This window comes from Gobius niger, assembly GCF_951799975.1.
Source record: "Gobius niger genome assembly, chromosome: 3".
NCBI lineage: Eukaryota > Metazoa > Chordata > Actinopteri > Gobiiformes > Gobiidae > Gobius > Gobius niger.
Genome location: NC_136854.1, coordinates 6,756,090 through 6,776,494, shown reverse-complemented (window position 1 = coordinate 6,776,494; position 20,405 = coordinate 6,756,090). Strand labels below are relative to the sequence as shown.

Here is a 20,405-nt window from a genome sequence, read left to right as displayed (position 1 = left end):
GCCGGGTGGTTACGGAGAGGCCGGGTGGTTACGGAGAGGCCGGGTGGTTACGGAGAGGCCGGGTGGTTACGGAGAGGCCGGGTGGTTACAGAGAGGAGGCCAGGTGGTTACAGAGAGGAGGCCAGGTGGTTACGGAGAGGAGGCCAGGTGGTTACGGAGAGGAGGCCAGGTGGTTACGGAGAGGAGGCCAGGTGGTTACGGAGAGGCCGGGTGGTTACGGAGAGGCCAGGTGGTTACGGAGAGGCCGGGTGGTTACGGAGAGGCCGGGTGGTTACAGAGAGGAGGTCAGGTGGTTACGGAGAGGCCAGGTGGTTACAGAGAGGAGGCCAGGTGGTTATGGAGAGGCCGGGTGGTTACGGAGAGGCCAGGTGGTTACGGAGAGGCCAGGTGGCTACGGAGAGGCCAGGTGGTTACGGAGAGGCCAGGTGGTTACGGAGAGGCCGGGTGGTTGCAGAGAGGAGGCCAGGTGGTTACGGAGAGGCCAGGTGGTTACAGAGAGGAGGCCAGGTGGTTACAGAGAGGAGGCCAGGTGGTTACGGAGAGGCCGGGAGGTTACGGAGAGGCCGGGTGGTTACGGAGAGGAGGCCAGGTGGTTACGGAGAGGCCGGGTGGTTACGGAGAGGCCAGGTGGTTATTATTATTTTGGTTTTGGAAAGTAACTTTGGACAGCATTTGAAGAAAGAGGAGAAAACTTGCACATGAGGAGCATGACGCAGACACGTTTTACTTTCTCTTTAGACTTGCAGACATTTAGTCATTTCAGCACTAAAGAGCACATTTTCTCTGACTTCAAATAAGACTTCAGTTTCAGTTTCACACACGTTTCATATAGCACAGTTTTGTGTTAAATATCACATACTACCTATTGCAGTGCACATGTGAAGTCATGCGGTCGATGCAAATGTAAAGGCACATGGCTTCCTGTTAGAAGTCCCATAAGCAGACACTTTATGGCCATGAACCTTTCTTATGCTTTTGTCTTAAAGCTCTAGCTCCGTGGTTGTTTTGTTTAGTTACACGGCAGTGTGTAGATGAGTAGATCTGCCAGGAGCAGAGGGATACAGTCGGCCCTGAGAGCAGCACATGCATGAGTTACATTTGAAAGCAGGTTTACCATGGCGCTATACAATGGAGTTGAGTACTCCATTGTAAGTAATGCAGCCCTTATTCCTCCTATTTTTTGGCAACTCTGCCCACTTCAAATTGAGTCACAGGGATACTTAATTCTTCGCATTACCAAAATAACAGACGTCCTGATCTGCCACCATTCAGTGAGCCATTTCAAATACTCACCAGTGAGGAGTTGAACCTTCGGTGCAGGTAAATGCTGCCCTCCTCTTGGACTCGGATGGACTGCGCCACCTGTCGGTTGGTCACCACTCCAAAACGCACTGCCCCACGGAAATCTGCCACGACACACACCAGTTACTGCCGGCTCCAACTCTGCACACTCAGAGTTCATTTTGTCCACTAACATAATTGATCCATGCTCATATGGGTGGCACGGTGGCGCAGCGGTTAGTGCTCGTGTTTCAGTTAGAAGGTCCGGGGTTCGATTCCCACCTGGATGGGTCCTTTCTGTGTGGAGTTTGCAGGTTCTCCCCATGTCTGCGTAGGTTTTCTCCGGGTACTCCGGTTTCCCCTACCATTAAAACATGTAAAATAGGCCAGGATGAATGAGTGTGTTTGAGTGTGCGAGTGTGGGACAACGGATGGCTAGCCGGTGTGGTGTGTTCATTCATATTCTATGTCTGTGGACATTGGGCGGAGCAAACAGGCTCTGAGGAACAGAACAGATGACGCTTGGTTTAATTCACTCATTGAGCTTTGTGCCCTGGTTCAACACTCCTCGCAGTTTGTGCAGAGAAGAAAGCTCCTCACACGAACGCCACCACATCTCACAAAAAAGAAGCAATCTAAAACGCACATGTAGCATTCATTCATCGCCACATAAGGGTCCAGTAGCAGAGAAACGGGACTCGGACACAGGGCAGAGTGAGAGGAGGGCGGGGGAAAGACAGTGGCCCTCTCTGAACCCCGCTTCAGTCTGAATGATTTAAGACCACGGAGGTGCTGGACATAACGTCCTATGCACAAATAAGTAAAACGGATTTAACTCATTAGAAACTCACGCTAGTTGCGGGGAAGTTGCGACGCTATGGAATTGTTGTGCAGAACATGGCAGATTATTGGAATTAATTGTGGGATAGTCAGCTTTTGGAAAAGTTGCAATGCGTTAATAGTTGCGGTCGCAACCAGTGGTGTAAAGTAACAAATTACATTACTCACGTTACAGTAATTGAGAACACTTTTTGGATAATTGTACTTTTTTTAGTACTTTTTCAGCCTGTACTTTTAATTGAGTACAATTTTGGTCATGTAATTCGCTACAGCTTTCAGCTCCTTTCTCTCTCTCCTCCACAGATCGCCCCACACACTGCTGCTGCAGCTCTGAGCTCAGAGAGGCTGATATTGGCTCCTCCTCTACTCGCTGATTGGCTGTGCTCACATGTGTCTGACTCAGTGTGGCTGTGTTTGTTTTGACCGCAGGGAAACGGACTGTACTATCGACAATGCAAGGATAAACACTAGGACAAATATGCCTCAGTTATCATGATCGTGATTTTCCCTTCGTTGCAGAAACTTTTAGTTGAGATCACAAAGAAACAGAAAACCGTATGAGGTTTATTTAAAAGCGTGAATTGTCAGGTTGAAAAAGTCGGAGAAATAGCGCACGCCGTGGGGGCGTGTCATTGTGTGTGTGTGGCTCATTATTATGCAACACTTCCCCGTGTGTCTCATGCAGGCCGGCTGCTGTTGCTAAAGCTCTGAATATCTGCCAAAGACTACTGCAGAAGTTAGTGAAACCAGTGAACCTTTCCAGGCTAACTTTTCCAGTGCGACAGATGATGCCCTGGTTGTAAGCATGCACAGCGCCCCCTGCTGGCCGCTACGTTTCCCGAGCCAACTCACCTTCAGAGCGTGATTTAAGACAGAAGGATGTAGCGCGGATCTACATAACTCTACATTGAAAATAACAGAGCTAGGGAAATGGATTTGATCACAACAATGAACGAGTTTGCTGAGCAGAAGGCACACTGTAGATACAGAAGGGTATTGTTCAGGAACCTCTTTTTTTTTTTTAAGCTCCGTAGCTGTTAACAAGTCTGGTCCTCTGGGTTAAGTCTGGCTTACCCCTGCGCAGGGCCTGGAGGGCAGAGGACACATAGGTGAGGTATCCCGGGGGCTGCGGAGAGCTGTTGAACTGGAAGAAGCCCACCACTCGAGGCTGAAAAACCGCGGCACATTTCTCAATGATAATGTTTGAAAAGCGGTGAGAGTGGTTAAAATCAAACACAAACAAAGTCATAAAAATGTCCCTACCTCGTGATAAGACAGAAAGTCCTGGAGCTTGGCCTGAGAGGAGAGGTAGGTGAGCGGAGTGATGACCTTCAGAATAAAGCTTTCCACGTAAGTCGCCACAAATGGACCCTTGTACTCTATTGGCCCATATCTGGAACCAAAACAAACAAAAACAACATTGACTAGAGGGTGTGGTAAGAGTACTTGGAGGCAACCAATGCAAACAAAGGGAGAACATGAAAAAGTATAACAGTTTATAAGACCTAGTCCATAAGCCCCTTACAGGACCTTCATGGGACCTTAAATCTGTGAGCAAAAGGGCTAACCACTGAATCCAGACTAAAACTTGAAAGAAAAAAACCCTGAAACACATCGAAAGATAAAGGTATAATAAAGAAAAGGTGGATGGTGGGCCTACCTCCTGTAGAAGAGGTGGATGGTGGGGTACTGGTAGAGGCGGTTCTGTTTGCGGCAGCGGCCTTGGCTCCACCAGCAGTTCACGGCCACGAACTGCACCTGTGGTGGAGGGGCAGAGGTGGGCGGAGTTCAGCAGGCTGCAGTGCCCAGGGCATGTTTCCTGTTACCTGTTTGGCCAGCTTCATGGCCACCAGCTGCACTTCCTGTCGCGCAGCCATGGAGTGGGCACACCACGGGGCGTAGAGGAAGATGAGAGACACTTCAGCCACACTTTTCAGACGCTCCACCTGACACAATACATTTACAGCACTGTAATGCAACCACCATAACTGCACTGTCGTCATCAACAAGACTATAGTCTGCTTTTACTGAAGGACAAAACAAACTTGAACAAATCAAATTGTTCATGTGTAGCACAACATCACAAAAGAAGCTGCCTTACTGAGCTTTATTCCACTACTAAAAAATAAAAATAACCCAAAAAACATTTTAGAAGGGGTGGAAATCTAAAAGGTGTACTGTATTTTCTAGACTACAAGTCGCTCGAGTACAGGTGAAACTCGGAAAAGTAGAATATCGTTCAAAGTTCATTTACTTCTGTAATTCAACTTAAAATGTGAAACTAAGCCTTTGTAAAACCGCTAAATTCAAAATCTCAGAGGTTAATATATTGTGAAAGGGACTGTATTTTCGGCTCAAAGTGTCACCCTTTCATCAGCTAATTCATCCAAAACACCTGCAGCGTTTCTCTGAGACTTTAAACTGTCACTCAGACTGCTGACCTGACAGTTGTGCAGAAAACCACTATTGACAAAAGCCTCAAAAGTTAATAGCAAAGTGCTGGATCAAAACACATTAATAGAAAGGTGCACAGGCCGCAGGGATGAGCACAGTCTGGAGAGGACTGTCAGGAAAAGGCCATTCAAAAGTGTGGGGGACCTTCACAAGGAGTGGACTGAGGCTGGAGTCATGTTATATTCTTCTGGTTAAGCCGCTCCTGGACTACAAAACAACATCAGAAGCGTCTTATGTGGACTAAAGAATACAAGACCTGGTGCACAGCTCTCTTTTCTGATGAGAGCTAATTTTGCATCTCATTTGGAAAGCAAGGTCTTAAGAGTCTGGAGGAGGAATGGAGAAGCACACAATCCAAGAGGCTTGAAGTGCCACAGGCTGAGAGCAGCCATGCCACGCAACCGCATTGAGGCAGTAATGTGTTAACAAGCTGTAAGCCATAATGATCAAAATTATAACAAAGACTTGACATATCTCACGTTACATGTAATGAGTCTATATCATTTCTCATTTTAAGTTGAAATACATAAATAAATGAACTTTTGAACAATATTCTAATTTTCCAAGTTTCACCTGTATACGTCACACCAGCCAAAAAATAAAATGCATAATGCATACTAATAAAGAAAAAGACATACATAAGTTGCTCCAGAGTATAAGCACCAGCTTATACTCTCACCAGCTTGACAAGCCTCTCCCGGCAGCACGTTGTTCAAGCACCCATTTGCAAACTCGTTCCTCTTACTGTGGCCATCTAGCTTTCAGCCCACGATTAGCTTTATTTTTCTTTATTGCGGTAAGAGGCTTTTCGCCAGTTCCACTCCCTCCACTCTAAACTTTCTTGCTGCTACTCAATGACCCTATTTCAAATTTTCCGTGGTACAGTCAGTAAGTAAGTGCTTTATTTGTCATTTTACAACCGTACAGAAGTAGAAGATACAGGTGCATAAGCCAAGAGTGCCCTCTAGCGGCTATTAGTGTGAAACAAACGTGACATTTTAGATTTTGATATACAAATCGCACCTCCAGCCAAACGCTGATGTCTGCTAGCATCTGTCAGTAAAGGTTTTGTTAAGTAGTACTTCTACATATCGAAAGAACAGTTAGAGTCAAATCAAAAATGGCAGTGAAAGCGCATTATTAGAGTACAAGTGACTTAAATTTCTGAACCTTTCAGCACATTATCAATAGGCAAACAATAAACACAGTTATAATCCTGATTATCTGCCCTCCATGTGCAGTGTACTTTACAATCTCACATGTTCCCTTAAAACTGTCCAAACAGTGCCAAGGAGCTCCTCACCTGATCGATCTGCCCCAGGTACAGGTCTACCACAGGGGCCTCTGAGGAGAAGAAGCGCACTGGGGGCCGAGCCGGGGCCACAACGTTCTTGGCACGGCTGCAAGCACAGACAACATGAGGTTAAAGATGCACTATGCAACTTTTTTATGTAAAAAGTTCATATGTGTGCGCCGAGTTCGTTCAGTGACCCAGTAGCTGTATGGGTGGTTAGCTCAGTGCCTTCGCTTTCTGACCCGGTGGCTCCTGTGACGCTTCAGGATCAATGTTACGTCAGGTTTTTTAGGATTTCCGGTAGGTATTCGGAATAGAATGCAAAAGTCGCATATTTATAAATGGCTATTCATTATAGCTATCATTAAATTAGCTTTAATGAAAGCTTTAACCACTTAACTGCCACTTTAGGGTTAGGATTAGGATTAGGGTTACCTAATTTGAAAGCCAAGACCTTCTACTTTCTAAAACTTAAAACGTAACCTTAATTATATCCTGATTAGGGTTAACTAACTAATTATCATAAACATATGTAGATTATTTGAACATTTTAAAACTTAGGTATTTTATTTTTATTTTAGAAATTCGAAAAGCTTACATGTCACGTCAAATTAAAGAATGTACCTGCTATTACACGACGCACACACAGCTGAAAGAATAGCCTATCCTAATCTAAGAGAGTGTTTACAACAAAATACACGATTTAATTATCACTTGTGTCTCGGAAGAGGCCTCACCTTTACGGTTTACGCACAGGCGAGGGTTGGGCAATTCATCAAAATTTAATCAAAATCGCAATCTCTACTTTGGTCAATCTCAATAATCGTCATAGGACTTTAATATCGACAGGTTTACAGTCATTTCTTTGGCACAAACAGTACCTAGTTTGGACGAGACAATGGAAGACTTTTGTGCGTTAAATGAGACTTGCTGAAAGCATTTGGTTTGGTTTGAACTGAGGTTTCAATAAAAGATATATCTCATTTTATGAATCAACGAGATGTGTTTAATCTATTATGAAAAAATAAACAAAATCAAATCAAAAATTGACATTGATCAGTATTGGGAAAATAATTGGGATTATTTTTTTCAAAAATTTCCCAGCCCGAGCACAGGCTATTGTAAATTTGACTATTTTTTTTTTTTTTGCAACGAGAGTGCATATTAACATGAAGAACAACTGGCACATTGTCAGTTGAACCCAATGTTGTTAGGCTCATCTCGTTGGTTTAGTTTCCGAATTGAGTGAGGTAAATATCTGATGAATTCAGTTTAAAGTCCTCTGTTTTATACTTTATTAAAACTGGCTCTTGTGCATTGTTTGTGATCACAGACTATGCAAATAAAAGGTCCGTGGGCAGTACATGAATTTAAATAAAGTGCGTCGGGTGAGGCGGCTAAAGGAGGCAGGAGCAAAAGGAAGGAGGAGGTGGAGCTGACCAGTGCAGGACACCACTCTCTGAAACAGGGACAAACCCAGGAGGGGTGTACAATGACAGTAACAGTTACAGCCCTGTGCTACTGCTCCATGAAGAAGGGAGAGTCACGACATCAACTGAGAGTAGGACCAGTGTTTGAAGTTCTCTTCAATCTGTTCTGTGTGTCAAAGCTTCACACATTGCTACGTTTCAGCAAGAATCCATCACAAAAGTGTGTACTGCATCTGATTTGTAAGCAAGCATTGGCAGGAGGGGAATCATAATGTTTATGTTTATTAGTATAAAGTGATAGATACAGACGGGATTGTGGCTTCGCCGAAGGGAAAAACAGGATCTTTTGGGAAACACTATTTTTAGCCATTTTCTGGCTAAATATTAACTTTTTTATCAAATAAAGTCAAGTCTAAATCGGGTCCATATGGATGTTTATTCACAGCAGATTGTTCAGTTAAAGCGAAAAAGCGGCAGTTGTAGCGAGCGCTAGCTAGCGTTAGCGTCTGTTACTTATGTATTTATGGGCTGTTGAACCACTTTGCTCCACTTCATGTCTTTGTATCTTTATTTAGTAGAAAACTATATTCATAATTCAGCGTTTGTTAAAGCAGTTTTTGAATAATTAGAGAAAGTTTAGATTTTTCTCCAAATTCTTCTCCCCCTCAACTGTTTTCAAACATGACCATATATGGGCGGTTCCAGAGATGCCGTATAGAAACGGCACTCGTAGCTAGCTAGTGACTGCCGTTTTTTCACTTCTACTGAACAATCTGCTGCGAGAAAATATTCATATGGGCCCGATTTACACTTGACTTTATTTGTGTGTGATAAATAAATGAATCATATTCCAACAGAAAATGGCCAAAAAGAGTAGAAAATGGTGTTTGCTAAAAGATTCTATTTCCCCCCTCGGCAAAGTCACGTCCCCTCCTATGACGCGATGCCATCTGTATCTATGACAGGAAGTGACATAGATAAAGGTAAAATCCCATTGACTTAACATGGTTGCACGGCAACAGTTTAAAATTGTCAGTGTCAAATAAGGAAGTGAAACTATAAACATAACAAAAATGGCGAAACTAGAGAAAGCTGGTTAAACTCTTATGCAAAATCTTAAATAGAATTGCGTTAACTATGTTTTAGAAATATATGTGTCTTATGTGTCAGATGCACTTCGAATGTAATCTAAACCAAAGCATTAAAGTTACAATGTCCTGGACTGAGAGGCAGATCTGTCTACCTGACATGAAAGGATGAGAGAAGTATCTGTGCTTTTATTTTAGTCAGTTTCTCATTACAACTGCAGGTGACAGACTGAGCTAGTCCATGAAGCTCCTTATTAGCATCGTAGCAGAGGCAGGAGGAGTGCTCATTTACACGCCAGGTTAGAGAGAGTCTCCCGTGTGTTACCTGCATGTGAACTTGACAGCCAGGACGAGCAGCACGCCCAGCAGGATCGCCCCGCACAGGAGCTCAGGTCTCCGGGCCATCAGGAACAGCACCTGCCGCCGAAGAGCTTGCCGCAGACGCCGCAGCATTACCGCCTGTCGTCCGCTTCCCGTCCCATTTATACGGTCAGTGCTGCTCTGCGCGCGGCCATTTGCCTACCGGGGGAGGGATAATGACGACCTGCACAGCCCAGCAGCCGCACACGAAGCTAGCCTGGATTGGACATGGGTGCAAACCGTGCAAACGCTTTCAAACGCGGCCAGAACCAACCTTTCTTCCCCACGTAGACTTTCTACTTCCGCAACAATGACGCAACCCAGGGAGTGTGTGTCAATGACCCACTTACCGTAAAAACGAAGGCGTCTTTCTTTCTTTCTTTCTTTCTTTCTTTCTTTCTTTCTTTCTTTCTTTCTTTCTTTCTTTCTTTCTTTCTTTCTTTCTTTCTTTTAAATGCAGTGATATTCAAAGAACTCAGTGAAAAACATTATGGAAATCAACATAGTGCTAAGCATAGTGCAGCCGTCTTTTTAATGTAACTGCACGTTATCCGCATATAAATAAAGTAAACTAAATTAAGAAATTGATTTTTCATACAGTAGTTTTTACTTCTATTTGAGTAAAATCATAATAAAGTATCTGTACTCTTACTTGAGTTAAAAAAAATTGTTACTTTGTTACATTGTTTACTTTTTGTTTCACAATTTAAGGCGTCGTTGAAAATAAATCAGACCTTTTTTCCGCATAAAGTTATTCAGTACTCAAAGTAGTCAAGTGCTTTTCTACTTTTACTTGAGTAATTCTTTGCGTCACTACTTTTTACTTGTAGGTCTACTTGAGTAAAATTATTTGAAAGCAATGTTACTCTTACTTGAGTAAATGTTTTGGCTAAACCCAGACGTCTGGAATGGCGGCCTCCAGTCCACCAAACGTGACGCCACAATTTCTTTTTATTATTAAAATCACCAAGGTTCACCAAAGGAAGATGAAAACCTCCCCACAATAAGCAGATTTGGCATCTCACCCAGCGCAAAGCATGCTGGTCCAGGTTAAAGGTCAGGATCGTATCCCACACTGTTAACATGACTGAGTGTGACACAGATATTGAATATTTTGAGCGTTGAAAATCGATGTTTGAAAAGAATTCTGTAAGAAACAGGAACACAGTGTTACTGGGAAGAGAAAAATAACTCGTAAATAAATAAAAAACATTAAGTAAATAGACGTATTGGTTACAAATAGCATTACTAGTTAGCTATATGTCAAACTTACTAATTTAATCCATTCGCGTCACGACGTTCTGGATCTTTCAGTAGGAAATGTGATGAATGCGTATGGTGGAGAGAGACTTCAGTCTGACTACAGTCACTGTCTATTAATCCTTCCTCACAGGTGAAGAACCTGGGTGTGGTTTTTAACTCTGAGCTGGTGTTTATTCCACACATTAAGAACATCACAAAGATTTTTATTTATTTTAACAATTTTTATGCTCTTCCAGTTTCCTCTGGAGGAGCCCTCTGCCTCGGGAGCAGTGATTGGCTGTGGCTGCTGGGGTGCTGTCCTGTGAGTGTCTGGATAGAGGTGTGGTGTTTCTACCACGCTTTGTCAGGGCACCATGTGTTGGCGCCCTGTGGCTGCAGCCGAGGTGCCGCTCCCGATGCAGACGGCTCCTTGGATGGCGTTTCCCTACCTGGTTTATCTGTACCCAGCCTTACCTCAGCCTTACCTCAGCCTTACCTCAGCCTTATGTCCATTGTTTTACCTTGAGTGTGTGTGGGGTGCTTGTGTGGTGTGCCTCTGGGGAGGTGGGTGGGGAGAGTGTGGGTTGGGAGGACATGGGCACTTTGTGTTACATGAAATGCATGAAAAGGGCTATATGAAAAAAGACTGATTGATTGATTGGTGTTAATGAGCTTTGTTGACACCGCGGGTCGTTGTGAACTTTGACTGGAACATTACCACGCATGCGTACTGACAATGCTGATTCGGCTTCTTTGGACATAATAACATGTTGTACATTCAGAAAGTGCTTGCTTCAAAAGCCTGTTACAGCTGGACTGTCCTCACTTGTGCAGCACAGGAACTTCTGCTGCAAGGCTTTAGCAGACACATGTCGGCCCTTGAAGGGAGTAACTTTTTTGTGTCTGTGCATGTGGAGTAGGCATTCATTTTCTTACCTCTAATAACTCAGATTCACTCATGGGCCTGACAGTCCCTAATCACTGCTAGCATGGCTTTCTTTGACCTTTACTTAACCAGAAAAGTCGCACTGATTAAGAATCTATTTTACTGGGGACCTTCTAGCTGTGAGGCACGAGCCCTAACTGCCACCGTGCCATTAAATCTGATCTTAAATCTCTGAAACTTTGCGCTCCTCCTCATATTTAGCCATATTTATGTGTGGGTGAAGTCACTGACTTGATCGAAAATATTTCCGTTTTGGCCCATTCAGCGTTCTTTTTCCACGGTCCCTTAATAAAGCGAACGTTGCCATGGCAAGGACAGAACAGTAGATGGCGGCCTTTTTAAAGTGTTTTTCCTATCGCTCTCTCTTTTATGCCCTCTTAAAGTTTCTCTTCTACAAACGAAACAAAACATGTATTCCCCACATTTTCTTTTAACGTAAAAAGCCACACGAAAACGTAAACACACACGCAAGTGCACGTCATGTTCAGCTACTGAAAATGGCATTTTCTGTGGAAATCATTCACTCCCAGTAGCAATTACCTTTTTATTTATTTTATTTTATGAAGTAATATTTAACATTTAACTGTCCTTTTAAAGTAGCACAGAATGGAACGATATACTAGATGGCGGTATTTAGCCTAGAAACTGCCGAGCGTCTCAGATTTACAGAAGAAGATCCAGACCGATCGAGCGTAACGCCTGCAAAAGCCCCAGCCCTGCTCCTGTCCTGCTCCACAGCCGCTCATGACAGCCCTCAGGCGGGGTGACAGCTCTGCGCGGTGTGAGGTGAGCTCCAGCGGGGTTCCCCCTCCATCTCTGCCCGGTGCGGTGAGCTCAGGGCCGGGGAAAGAGCTGCTCTGTTCTCCCCGGACTGTAGCTTCACCAGCGGCTACTGTAGTAAAATTGAGGTCTTCTTTTGACGAACTTATTGTTGAATTCATTTCTGAAACACTGGCAGACAGGTTTGTGGAAAATGATTTCACTTGATTAATGAATCCTCTGTTGCTTTGGGATGTCTTAGTGACAGCAAGTTCAAGCAAAGCAAAATGAGAATAGCATTATCTGACGCATGAAGCAGACACCACACTGAAATCTCTATTGTGAACAATTGGCATAAGCAATTGTATTTATGCACATTTCTGTAAAATATGACAATTGGAAGACGTGGTATTGTGAATGTTTACTGGTGAAATTCAAGCAATATTGATATTCTGCTTTGCAAATTAAGGCTGCACAATATATCAGCAAAGTATGTATCGTTATCGCAATATTACGTGACACAATATTCATGTCGCAGGAAGCTACAATTGATCACAACATTAAAAAAAAAAAAAAAAAAAAAAAAAAATTGATCACAACACACCCGTAAACAAAAATGGGAACCTAAAAATATGCAAAAGTTCCAGTGTGTTTTTTTATTTATTTATTTTTCTCTCATATTGTCGCACCTTGAGCCAAATTTCTACCAATACATTACGGATGTTTGTTTGCCCCTTTGTTTGCTGACAAGGGCGGACTGGCCATACGTCCATTCTGGAAGAGCGCAGAAGGGCCACTGGCTCGAGGGCCACCAGTCCCGCCTCAACCGAGCGTTACCCAAATCTAAAAGCTAAAAAGAAAAGCATCAAAATAGCGAGAAAAAATGGGATGAAAAGTCAACAAAAACGTGAGAAAAACAAAACAAAAAATGATCAAAAAAATAATTTAAAAAAACAACAAAAATATGACAAAAATGTGTGACGCAAAGTTTCCATCACTTTTGTAGGTCTTAGCTTTCAAATGAGGCGTTACATTGTTGATCTCCAGTCGAGAAGCTTTTAGATTTGGGTAGAGCCCAGTATAAAAAAACATGAATCTAAAAGGAATTCCGTGGAGTATGGTGTACCACAAGGTTCAATTTTGGGACCGTTATTATTTATTATTTATATTAATGATTTTGTTTCTGTTTCTACGACCACCTTTCCCGTTCTTTTTGCTGATGATACCAATCAAAAAAATAATAATAAAATGTGGTAAGAGGTTAAAATATGTATTTGTGGAAGTGCACAATTACGCTAATTTGGGCCAGGCTGGTCAAAGTCCAGGGCTGTTTTTCAGTCCCAGTCCGCCCCTGTTTGCTGATGGTCATGATCACGGAATTCTCGACCGTGAGGATTATTGTTTTAAAAACATCAGTGAGTGTGTAAATAGAATTTGTGGTGCCATTCGCAAAATCCCTCCCCAAAACGCTCATTGTCCAATCATACCTCATAGCAACCGTTGCTATCCGTCAATCTCCAGATCTCCTGCCATAGAAAATAGTGTTGTATGTTTTTCCCCAGTATGACGCCTGCTAACTTGTAAGCCAAGGTAAGATTGATTCACCCTCTGTCTTGTCGTTTGCCAAGAGTTTCATGAGCTGCCGTTACTGGACATTGTCACGAAAAAGCAGTTTTTGCCGCTGGAATGTGTGGCACATTTGCTTTTTAACCCCTTAACTCCCACCTGAACCGAGCACCTTTTTCTCCAGTTTGGCTTTACCCCAGTCCAAAAGCTGCTGGAAAAAAGCTGTGAAAATAGCAACAAAACTGAGCCGAAAACAATGATGGAAATGTGACAAAAAAGTGAGAAAACATTGACAAAAAATTGACGAAGAAATGACAAAAATGTGACAAAAAATGACCAAAAAAAAATGACAAAAATGTTACAAAATATGACAAAAAAATTACAAAAATATGACAAACATTTGATAAAAAATGGACCAAAAAATGACAAAAAATGTGACAAAAAATGACCAAAATGTAACAAAAAATGACCAAAAATTAACGAAATAATGACAAAAATGTGACAAAAAATGACCAAAAAAATGACAAAAATGTGACAAAAAAAATTACAAAAATGTGATGAAAATTTGACAAAAAATGACAAAAAATGTGATAAAAAAATGACAAATAAAGTTACAAAAATGAGTTGAATACCCAACAAAAAAATGATGGAAAAAAAATCTGATGACGTGAGGAAAAAGATCCTCTCGGTTCAGGCGGGAGTTAAGAGGTTAAGTACTACCGGAATCTGGAATCCAGATCAAGGAGTTTCTGATATATATGTATAATCGCACTGGTATTGCACCAAAAAGAGACACTAACATGCATTTCCTTCCCGTCATGACACGTGCTTGACAGAGCGAGCTGACAGGAAGGTCAATCAGATTCACATGTACAACTTGACAAATCTCTTCACACATACGCAGATACAATAATAGCTGCATAATGATGACAGTCTTTTCGGGAGGTTGTGTTGTGTTTGTGCAGGAGCTCACTCACCAGCTGCGGGTCTGTTTAGGTCCGAGGGTCGATGACGAGGATGTAAGCAACACATTTTCTGCAGCTTAACTAAATAGACTGAGAGCTGATGAGGAGGTCTGTGTTGTTGCAGAAGTCCCCTGAAGGGCCCAGTGTGTCTATACCAGGACCAGGGGCCACCGCTGAACCAGAGGAGGTCAGGGGCCCAAAGGGTGAAACGCATCAGGGTAGAAGTAAGTGCCACTCCATCTTCTCAAAATGTATCTTAATGAAATGATAATATTAAAATTCATATCGTAAAGTGATACACGGCTATAGGTGTGGGTGAAGTGCCTTGCCCAGGGACACAAGAACGGTATCATACACACTGGCCTGAAGGAAGACTGTACTGCCTATACCTTTAGATTAGTAAATAGACACCCTTTTTGTTGTCAATTGTTGCTTCTTCTTTTTTTTAACAATAAAATTAGCAAAAAAACACATCAATGTCTTTGACTGTCTGCACACAAAGAAGAACCCTCTTTTCTGGGCCTCGGGAAAATCAAATTCAAGTTTATGTATTAAAAACAGAGGTGATAAAATGAAGGTCTTTTTTCATTTCATTTGTTGCGTAGGAAAACATTGTGCCTGAAATTTTTACTGGTGATGGGCAGATGTTACCACCACTGTGTCACAGTTTTGGTAGGCTTCATTGCACAGGCGCCATGTGAAAAAAGGCAAACTCAACACTGACTGAGCTCATTTATTCTCTTTCAGAATTGTGAACCAAATCGTCATGAATGAGTTCAACAGCTGAGAGTGAGGATTTAGAGGAAAACTGCTCACGATATATAAATGAAGCCCCTGACCAAGATTTAAAAAAGAATAGTGCTTGTGACAATAATGGGCATGGTCTAATGACTAAACCATCATAGACCATCATGTGACTCCACCCCTTGATTTTAAACGGGCGCTCTCCTCACAGAGCTACGCAAGCGGTATAACAACTAAACAGTATACTAGGTTATCTATGTTTTTGCGTTGCACCTCAATATCTCATGAAAGTGAAGAAAAAATATTCCTCTTGTGCTTTACACGGTATCTATTGAATCATTTTGTTATCAGGGCAGATTTGCCTGGTGTCCAAAGATTTAAAAGATTTAAAATGATACTCTCATGACTCTCTCATGCTGTCTGTGCTAGATACATGGATAGATACCTCGGCTCATTCAGCCCATCACTCATTTCTACAGCAAATCAGGACTGCAGTGGAGACCACACTGACTGCCACAGAGCTGATGAATATTCTGTAGCCATCGCTGTCTTTATGCAGAGCTTTACCTTGATAAATCATTCCTTGTCTTTGTAATCTGAATTTGGACTTTGTTGTGCAGAGAAGAAGGGCCCTCTCCATCTGGACGTCCCCCCGGAGCTTCTGAAGCCTCTGCAGGTGAAGAAACAAGACCACCAGTGTGAGATATGTGGGCGCTCCTTCCCCTCCAGCTGTGGACTAAAGCGGCACGCGGTGATCCACACCGGAGAGCGGCCTTTCCGCTGCTTCATCTGCGACCGAGGGTTCACCCAGAGGGGGAACCTCAAAACTCACTATAAAGTCCACCTGGGTAAGAGCATTTTCCTCGACCTGTGTTAGAGGAACTAATCCAGGACATGTTGAACCAGCTTCGTAGCATAGCTCTCTGAGATGATGATTGGTGGCAGGACAAAGCACTGCCAGTGGATGAGAGCTGATAGATATTGGATGGCAGAGGTGTTAGCCTTCAAGTTTAGAAATTGTGATGACTTGAGGAGAAGAGATGTTGAATGACAGGCCACATACAGTAAATCCTCAGGCCTTCATGTTTTGTTATATGACTCTGTGCATATTACTCCCACAGAAACAAATGGTACAAAAGAGAACACTACACTGCGTTCCAAATTATTATTCAAATGACATTTTACTAAGATTTTCTAAATTGTCAACTCAAATGAGAGTCAGCATAATTTTCAAGTCTTTAACTGGTAGAGGATCATTTAAATGTGGTTGAAAAAATCTCCCAGTGATAACAGTATTGTTTTCAAAAATAAATATAGTAAAAACCTCAAAATCCACTGTTCCAAATTATTATGCAACTCATCGTTTCAATACATTTTAAAGCTTGTAAATGAAAACTGAAAATGGTCATTTGTTAAATTTTTAGCATCAGGAGGCCATATTTACTGAAATCAAAAGCTATTTCAACCAAAAAAATATTAACAGGTCAAGTTATATTTTACCATAGGAGCCCTTCTTTGAGCAGCTTCAAAATTCTTAAATCCATTAAACTTGTGAGTTTTTGGACAGTTTCTGCTTGGATTTCTTTGCAGGATGTCAGAATAGCCTCCCAGAGCTGCTGTTTGGATGAAAACTGCCTCCCACCCTCATAGAAGTTTTTTTTGTTGAGGCTCCAAAGGTTCTCAATAGGATTGAGGTCAGGGGAGGAGGGGGTCCACATCATAAGTTTCTCTCCTTTTATGCCCATAGCAGCCAGTGATGCAGAGGTATTCTTTACAGCAGGACATGGTGCGTTGTCATGCATAAGAGGATCTTGTCAGGGAAAGCACGGCTCTTCATTTTGTAGCATAGAAGACAGTGGTCAGTCAGAAACTGACTGACCACTTTTCAAAGGTCATTTTCACACCTTCAGGGATCCTAAAAGGGCCTAATGGGGCCGACCAGCTCTCTCACCATGATTCTGGCCCAAAACATGACTCCACCACCTCTTTACTGACGTCACAGCCTGACGTCACAGCCTTGTTGGGACATTGTGACCATTCAACAACCATCCACTACTCCATTGATTTGACCATCCAGGGTACACGGCCTAATCAGTGAAGACTGTTTGAAAATGAGTCTTCATGTATTTCTGAGCCACTGCAGCCGTTTCTGTTCATGAGCTTCAATGAACAGTCTAGGGCCGGTGGATAGAAGGTTTATGCACAACTGCAGCCTCTGGAGGGTCCTACACCGTGATGTTCGGGAGACTCCAGAGGCACCAGCAGCTTCAAATACCTGTCTGCTGCTTTGTAGCATCTGTTCTCTTAATCTGATGTGTTTGTCTGGCAGAAACCGTCCTTGTTGTGCCTTTATCTGCACAAACCCGAGTGTGTCTGAATCATCCACAAATCTCTTATCTGTATGATGATTACGCTTAATCTTTTATGAAATATCGATTCATATTCATACCTAGACCCATATTCTTTCCCATATTGCTTGAAAATTATGATCTGCTTAATAAAGTGGAAGATTGATGTCAGTGATTCATAGAGCCCTGAGACACGATACCATCCATGACTTTCATTATTATTATTATTATTTTTAACTTTTTGACACAAAAATACAATTTGCATAATAATTTGGAACGCAGTGTAGTATAGTTGTCTCTGTCAGATCAATAATTCTTGTGCATATTTTCAGATCTGAAAGGCCCTGTGGATTATGGCAATCTGAATTCCATCATGAACAAGTGTGCGTACGTGAACTCCTCATCGGGAGAGTCCCTGCGCTGTGAGCAGTGTGGCACAGACTGTGAGAGCCAGTCTGCCCTCCAGGCTCACCACATCACCTCGCACTCCCAGAAAGCACCTGTCTCTGAGCCCGAGGCCTTCTTCTGCCTTCGCTGCTCTATCCAGTTCAGCCAGAGGCAGCAGCTGGAGGAGCACATGGAGACACACAACAAGCCCAAGCCCTTCTCCTGTCCAGACTGTGGGAAGAAGTTCAGGACAGAGGTCTACATCGCAGTGCACCGGAGGATCCACACGGGGGAGCGGCCCTACCAGTGCTCCCAGTGCGAGCGAGCCTTCCACACCCCCACTGGCCTGAAGGCCCACCTGACCGTGCACTCTGGAGAGAAGCCATTCGGGTGCTCCATCTGTGGCAAGGGCTTCCGGACCAGGACCCATCTGAACATGCACTACCAGTCCCACCTGAACCAGAGGCCGTACACCTGCAGCGTGTGTGGGAAGAGCTACACCCAGGCCAAAGCACTGACTGCCCACACTCGGCTGCACACGGGGGAGAGGCCCTACCTGTGCGGACTCTGCGGCAAGACCTTCAGCTACCACCAGGGGCTCCTTTCACACCAGCGCACACACGCAGGCCCCCGCATGGGGCCCACCCGACAGCTGGGCCGACCGAAGCAGCAGGTCAACCTGGATCTTTAACCCTTGTGTATTCCACTGGTGGTCCATATACTGTATATCTAATGTAACTTCAGACAAAAGCACCGTTACCAAATGTACCTTTCATTTCACTGCTTATGGCCATAAGCCATGTTTATGTAACAATGCATGCATTCTTATGTATGCATACATAAGAAAGCACAAAATAACAACAACAAAAAATTCTGGATACAATTCAGTTCAAAAATGTCCGTGCATGTGCATATTGGAATGAGAGCATACGCCTGTTGTCTCTTTGGGGCATTTCTGATCCCATTTTGTTTTTCTAATATTTTGTACATAAAATAAAAAACATCCCATTATATCTTTTTTTGACAAATGTACATATTTCCTGTACATTGTTTCCCAACCAGGGGTAGGGGGACCTCGGGGGTACTTGGAATTAGTTCAGACTAAAAAGAAAGAGAAACGAGTAGAATTTTAATATTAATTTCTAGTGTTTGATTTTGAGAGTACCTTTAGTTAGCATTTTGAACACAGCACATTATTAAATTGTCCTACTGAAAAATTTTAGTTAGTTTTTAGTTGGTTACTTTATTATAATATTGGCAACATACTCAAGGTAGGGAGTACTTGGAGTAGGATATTAAAGATTGAAGGGATACGCGAGACAAAAAAGGTTAGGAACCAGTTTAGTGTAGTGTAGTATAGTATAGTGTAGTGTAGTATAGTATAATATAGTGTAGTGTAGTGTAGTGTAGGTAGTGTAGTGTAGTGTAGTAGTGTAGTGTAGTGTAGTGTAGTGTAGGTAGTGTAGTGTAGGTAGTGTAGTGTAGTGTAGTGTAGTGTAGTGTAGTGTAGGTAGTGTAGTGTAGTGTAGTGTAGTGTAGTGTAGTGTAGTGTAGTGTAGTGTAGTAGTGTAGGTGGTGTAGTGTAGTGTAGTGTAGTGTAGTGTAGGTAGTGTAGTGTAGTGTAGTGTAGTGTAGTGTAGTGTAGTAGTGTAGGTGGTGTAGTGTAGTGTAGTGTAGTGTAGTGTAGTGTAGTGTGGTGTGGTGTAGTGTAGTGTAGTGTAGTGTAGTGTAGGTAGGGTAGTGTAGGGTAGTGTAGTGTAGTAGTGTAGTGTAGTGTAGTGTAGTGTAGTGTAGGTAGGGTAGTGTAGGGTAGTGTAGTGTAGTAGTGTAGTGTAGTGTAGTGTAGTGTAGTGTAGTGTAGTAGTGTAGGTGGTGTAGTGTAGTGTAGTGTAGTGTAGTGTAGTGTAGTGTAGTGTAGGTAGGGTAGTGTAGGGTAGTGTAGGTAGTGTAGTGTAGTAGTGTAGTGTAGTGTAGGTAGTGTAGTGTAGTGTAGGTAGTGTAGTGTAGTAGTGCAGTGTAGTGTAGTGTAGTGTAGTGTAGTGTAGTGTAGGTAGTGTAGTGTAGTGTAGTAGTGTAGTGTAGTGTAGTGTAGTGTAGGTAGTGTCGTGTCGTGTCGTGTCGTGTCGTGTCGTGTCGTGTCGTGTCGTGTCGTGTAGTGTAGTCAACCCGGTCTCTTCATATAAACGTATGGCCTACAGGGTACGTTTTTACAATCCCATACAACTTATTCTTCGATATCTTTATTGCAGGCTCGATTTTCAATGCCTAGCATAAAACGTGAGTATAGTACAGTACAGTACAGTACAGTATAGTATAGTATAGTATAGTATAGAATAGTACAGTTAGTATAGTATAGTATAGTATAGTATAGTATAGTTAGTATAGTACAGTACAGTACAGTACAGTACAGTACAGAACAGTACTGTATAGTATAGTATAGTACAGTTAGTATAGTATAGTATAGTATAGTTAGTATAGTATAGTATAGTATAGTATAGTACAGTACAGTACAGTACAGTACAGTACAGTACAGTACAGTACAGTATATTACAATAGGTGGTAGGCTGCTGGTCAAATACAGTAATGTGGATGCTGTTTTTTGAAATAATTAAAATCTCTTTGAGCGAGAGCTGAAAGTCCCACATGAAACAGAAGGGGGCAGCATTAAGCAACATCAGCATAGAACCTCCTGGAAATCATT

The 20,405-nt window shown here is 42.7% G+C and overlaps 2 protein-coding genes across 2 annotated transcripts in view; one reads left to right on the top strand and one right to left on the bottom strand.

Moving 5' to 3' along the window:
• Nucleotides 1–9,038, bottom strand: part of txndc11 (thioredoxin domain containing 11) — a 33,988-nt gene extending 24,950 nt beyond the window's left edge. Inside the window, exons 1-7 of the mRNA XM_079554056.1 lie at nucleotides 8,713–9,038; nucleotides 5,879–5,975; nucleotides 3,948–4,067; nucleotides 3,782–3,879; nucleotides 3,385–3,514; nucleotides 3,196–3,289; nucleotides 1,294–1,406 (exon numbers count right to left, since the gene is read on the bottom strand). Of these exons, the coding sequence (XP_079410182.1) occupies nucleotides 1,294–1,406; nucleotides 3,196–3,289; nucleotides 3,385–3,514; nucleotides 3,782–3,879; nucleotides 3,948–4,067; nucleotides 5,879–5,975; nucleotides 8,713–8,840 (780 nt within the window). The 5' untranslated portion in view covers nucleotides 8,841–9,038. The remainder of the gene's footprint in view (nucleotides 1–1,293; nucleotides 1,407–3,195; nucleotides 3,290–3,384; nucleotides 3,515–3,781; nucleotides 3,880–3,947; nucleotides 4,068–5,878; nucleotides 5,976–8,712) is intronic.
• Nucleotides 9,039–11,546: 2,508 nt separating this feature from the next.
• Nucleotides 11,547–18,631, top strand: LOC306961504 (uncharacterized protein). Its single transcript, XM_079554271.1, has 5 exons — nucleotides 11,547–11,721; nucleotides 14,226–14,279; nucleotides 14,350–14,449; nucleotides 15,590–15,817; nucleotides 17,650–18,631. Exons 1-5 carry the CDS (start codon nucleotides 11,680–11,682, stop codon nucleotides 18,393–18,395), a joined length of 1,170 nt encoding a protein of 389 aa, XP_079410397.1. The 5' UTR covers nucleotides 11,547–11,679; the 3' UTR covers nucleotides 18,396–18,631.
• Nucleotides 18,632–20,405: the final 1,774 nt, after the last annotated feature.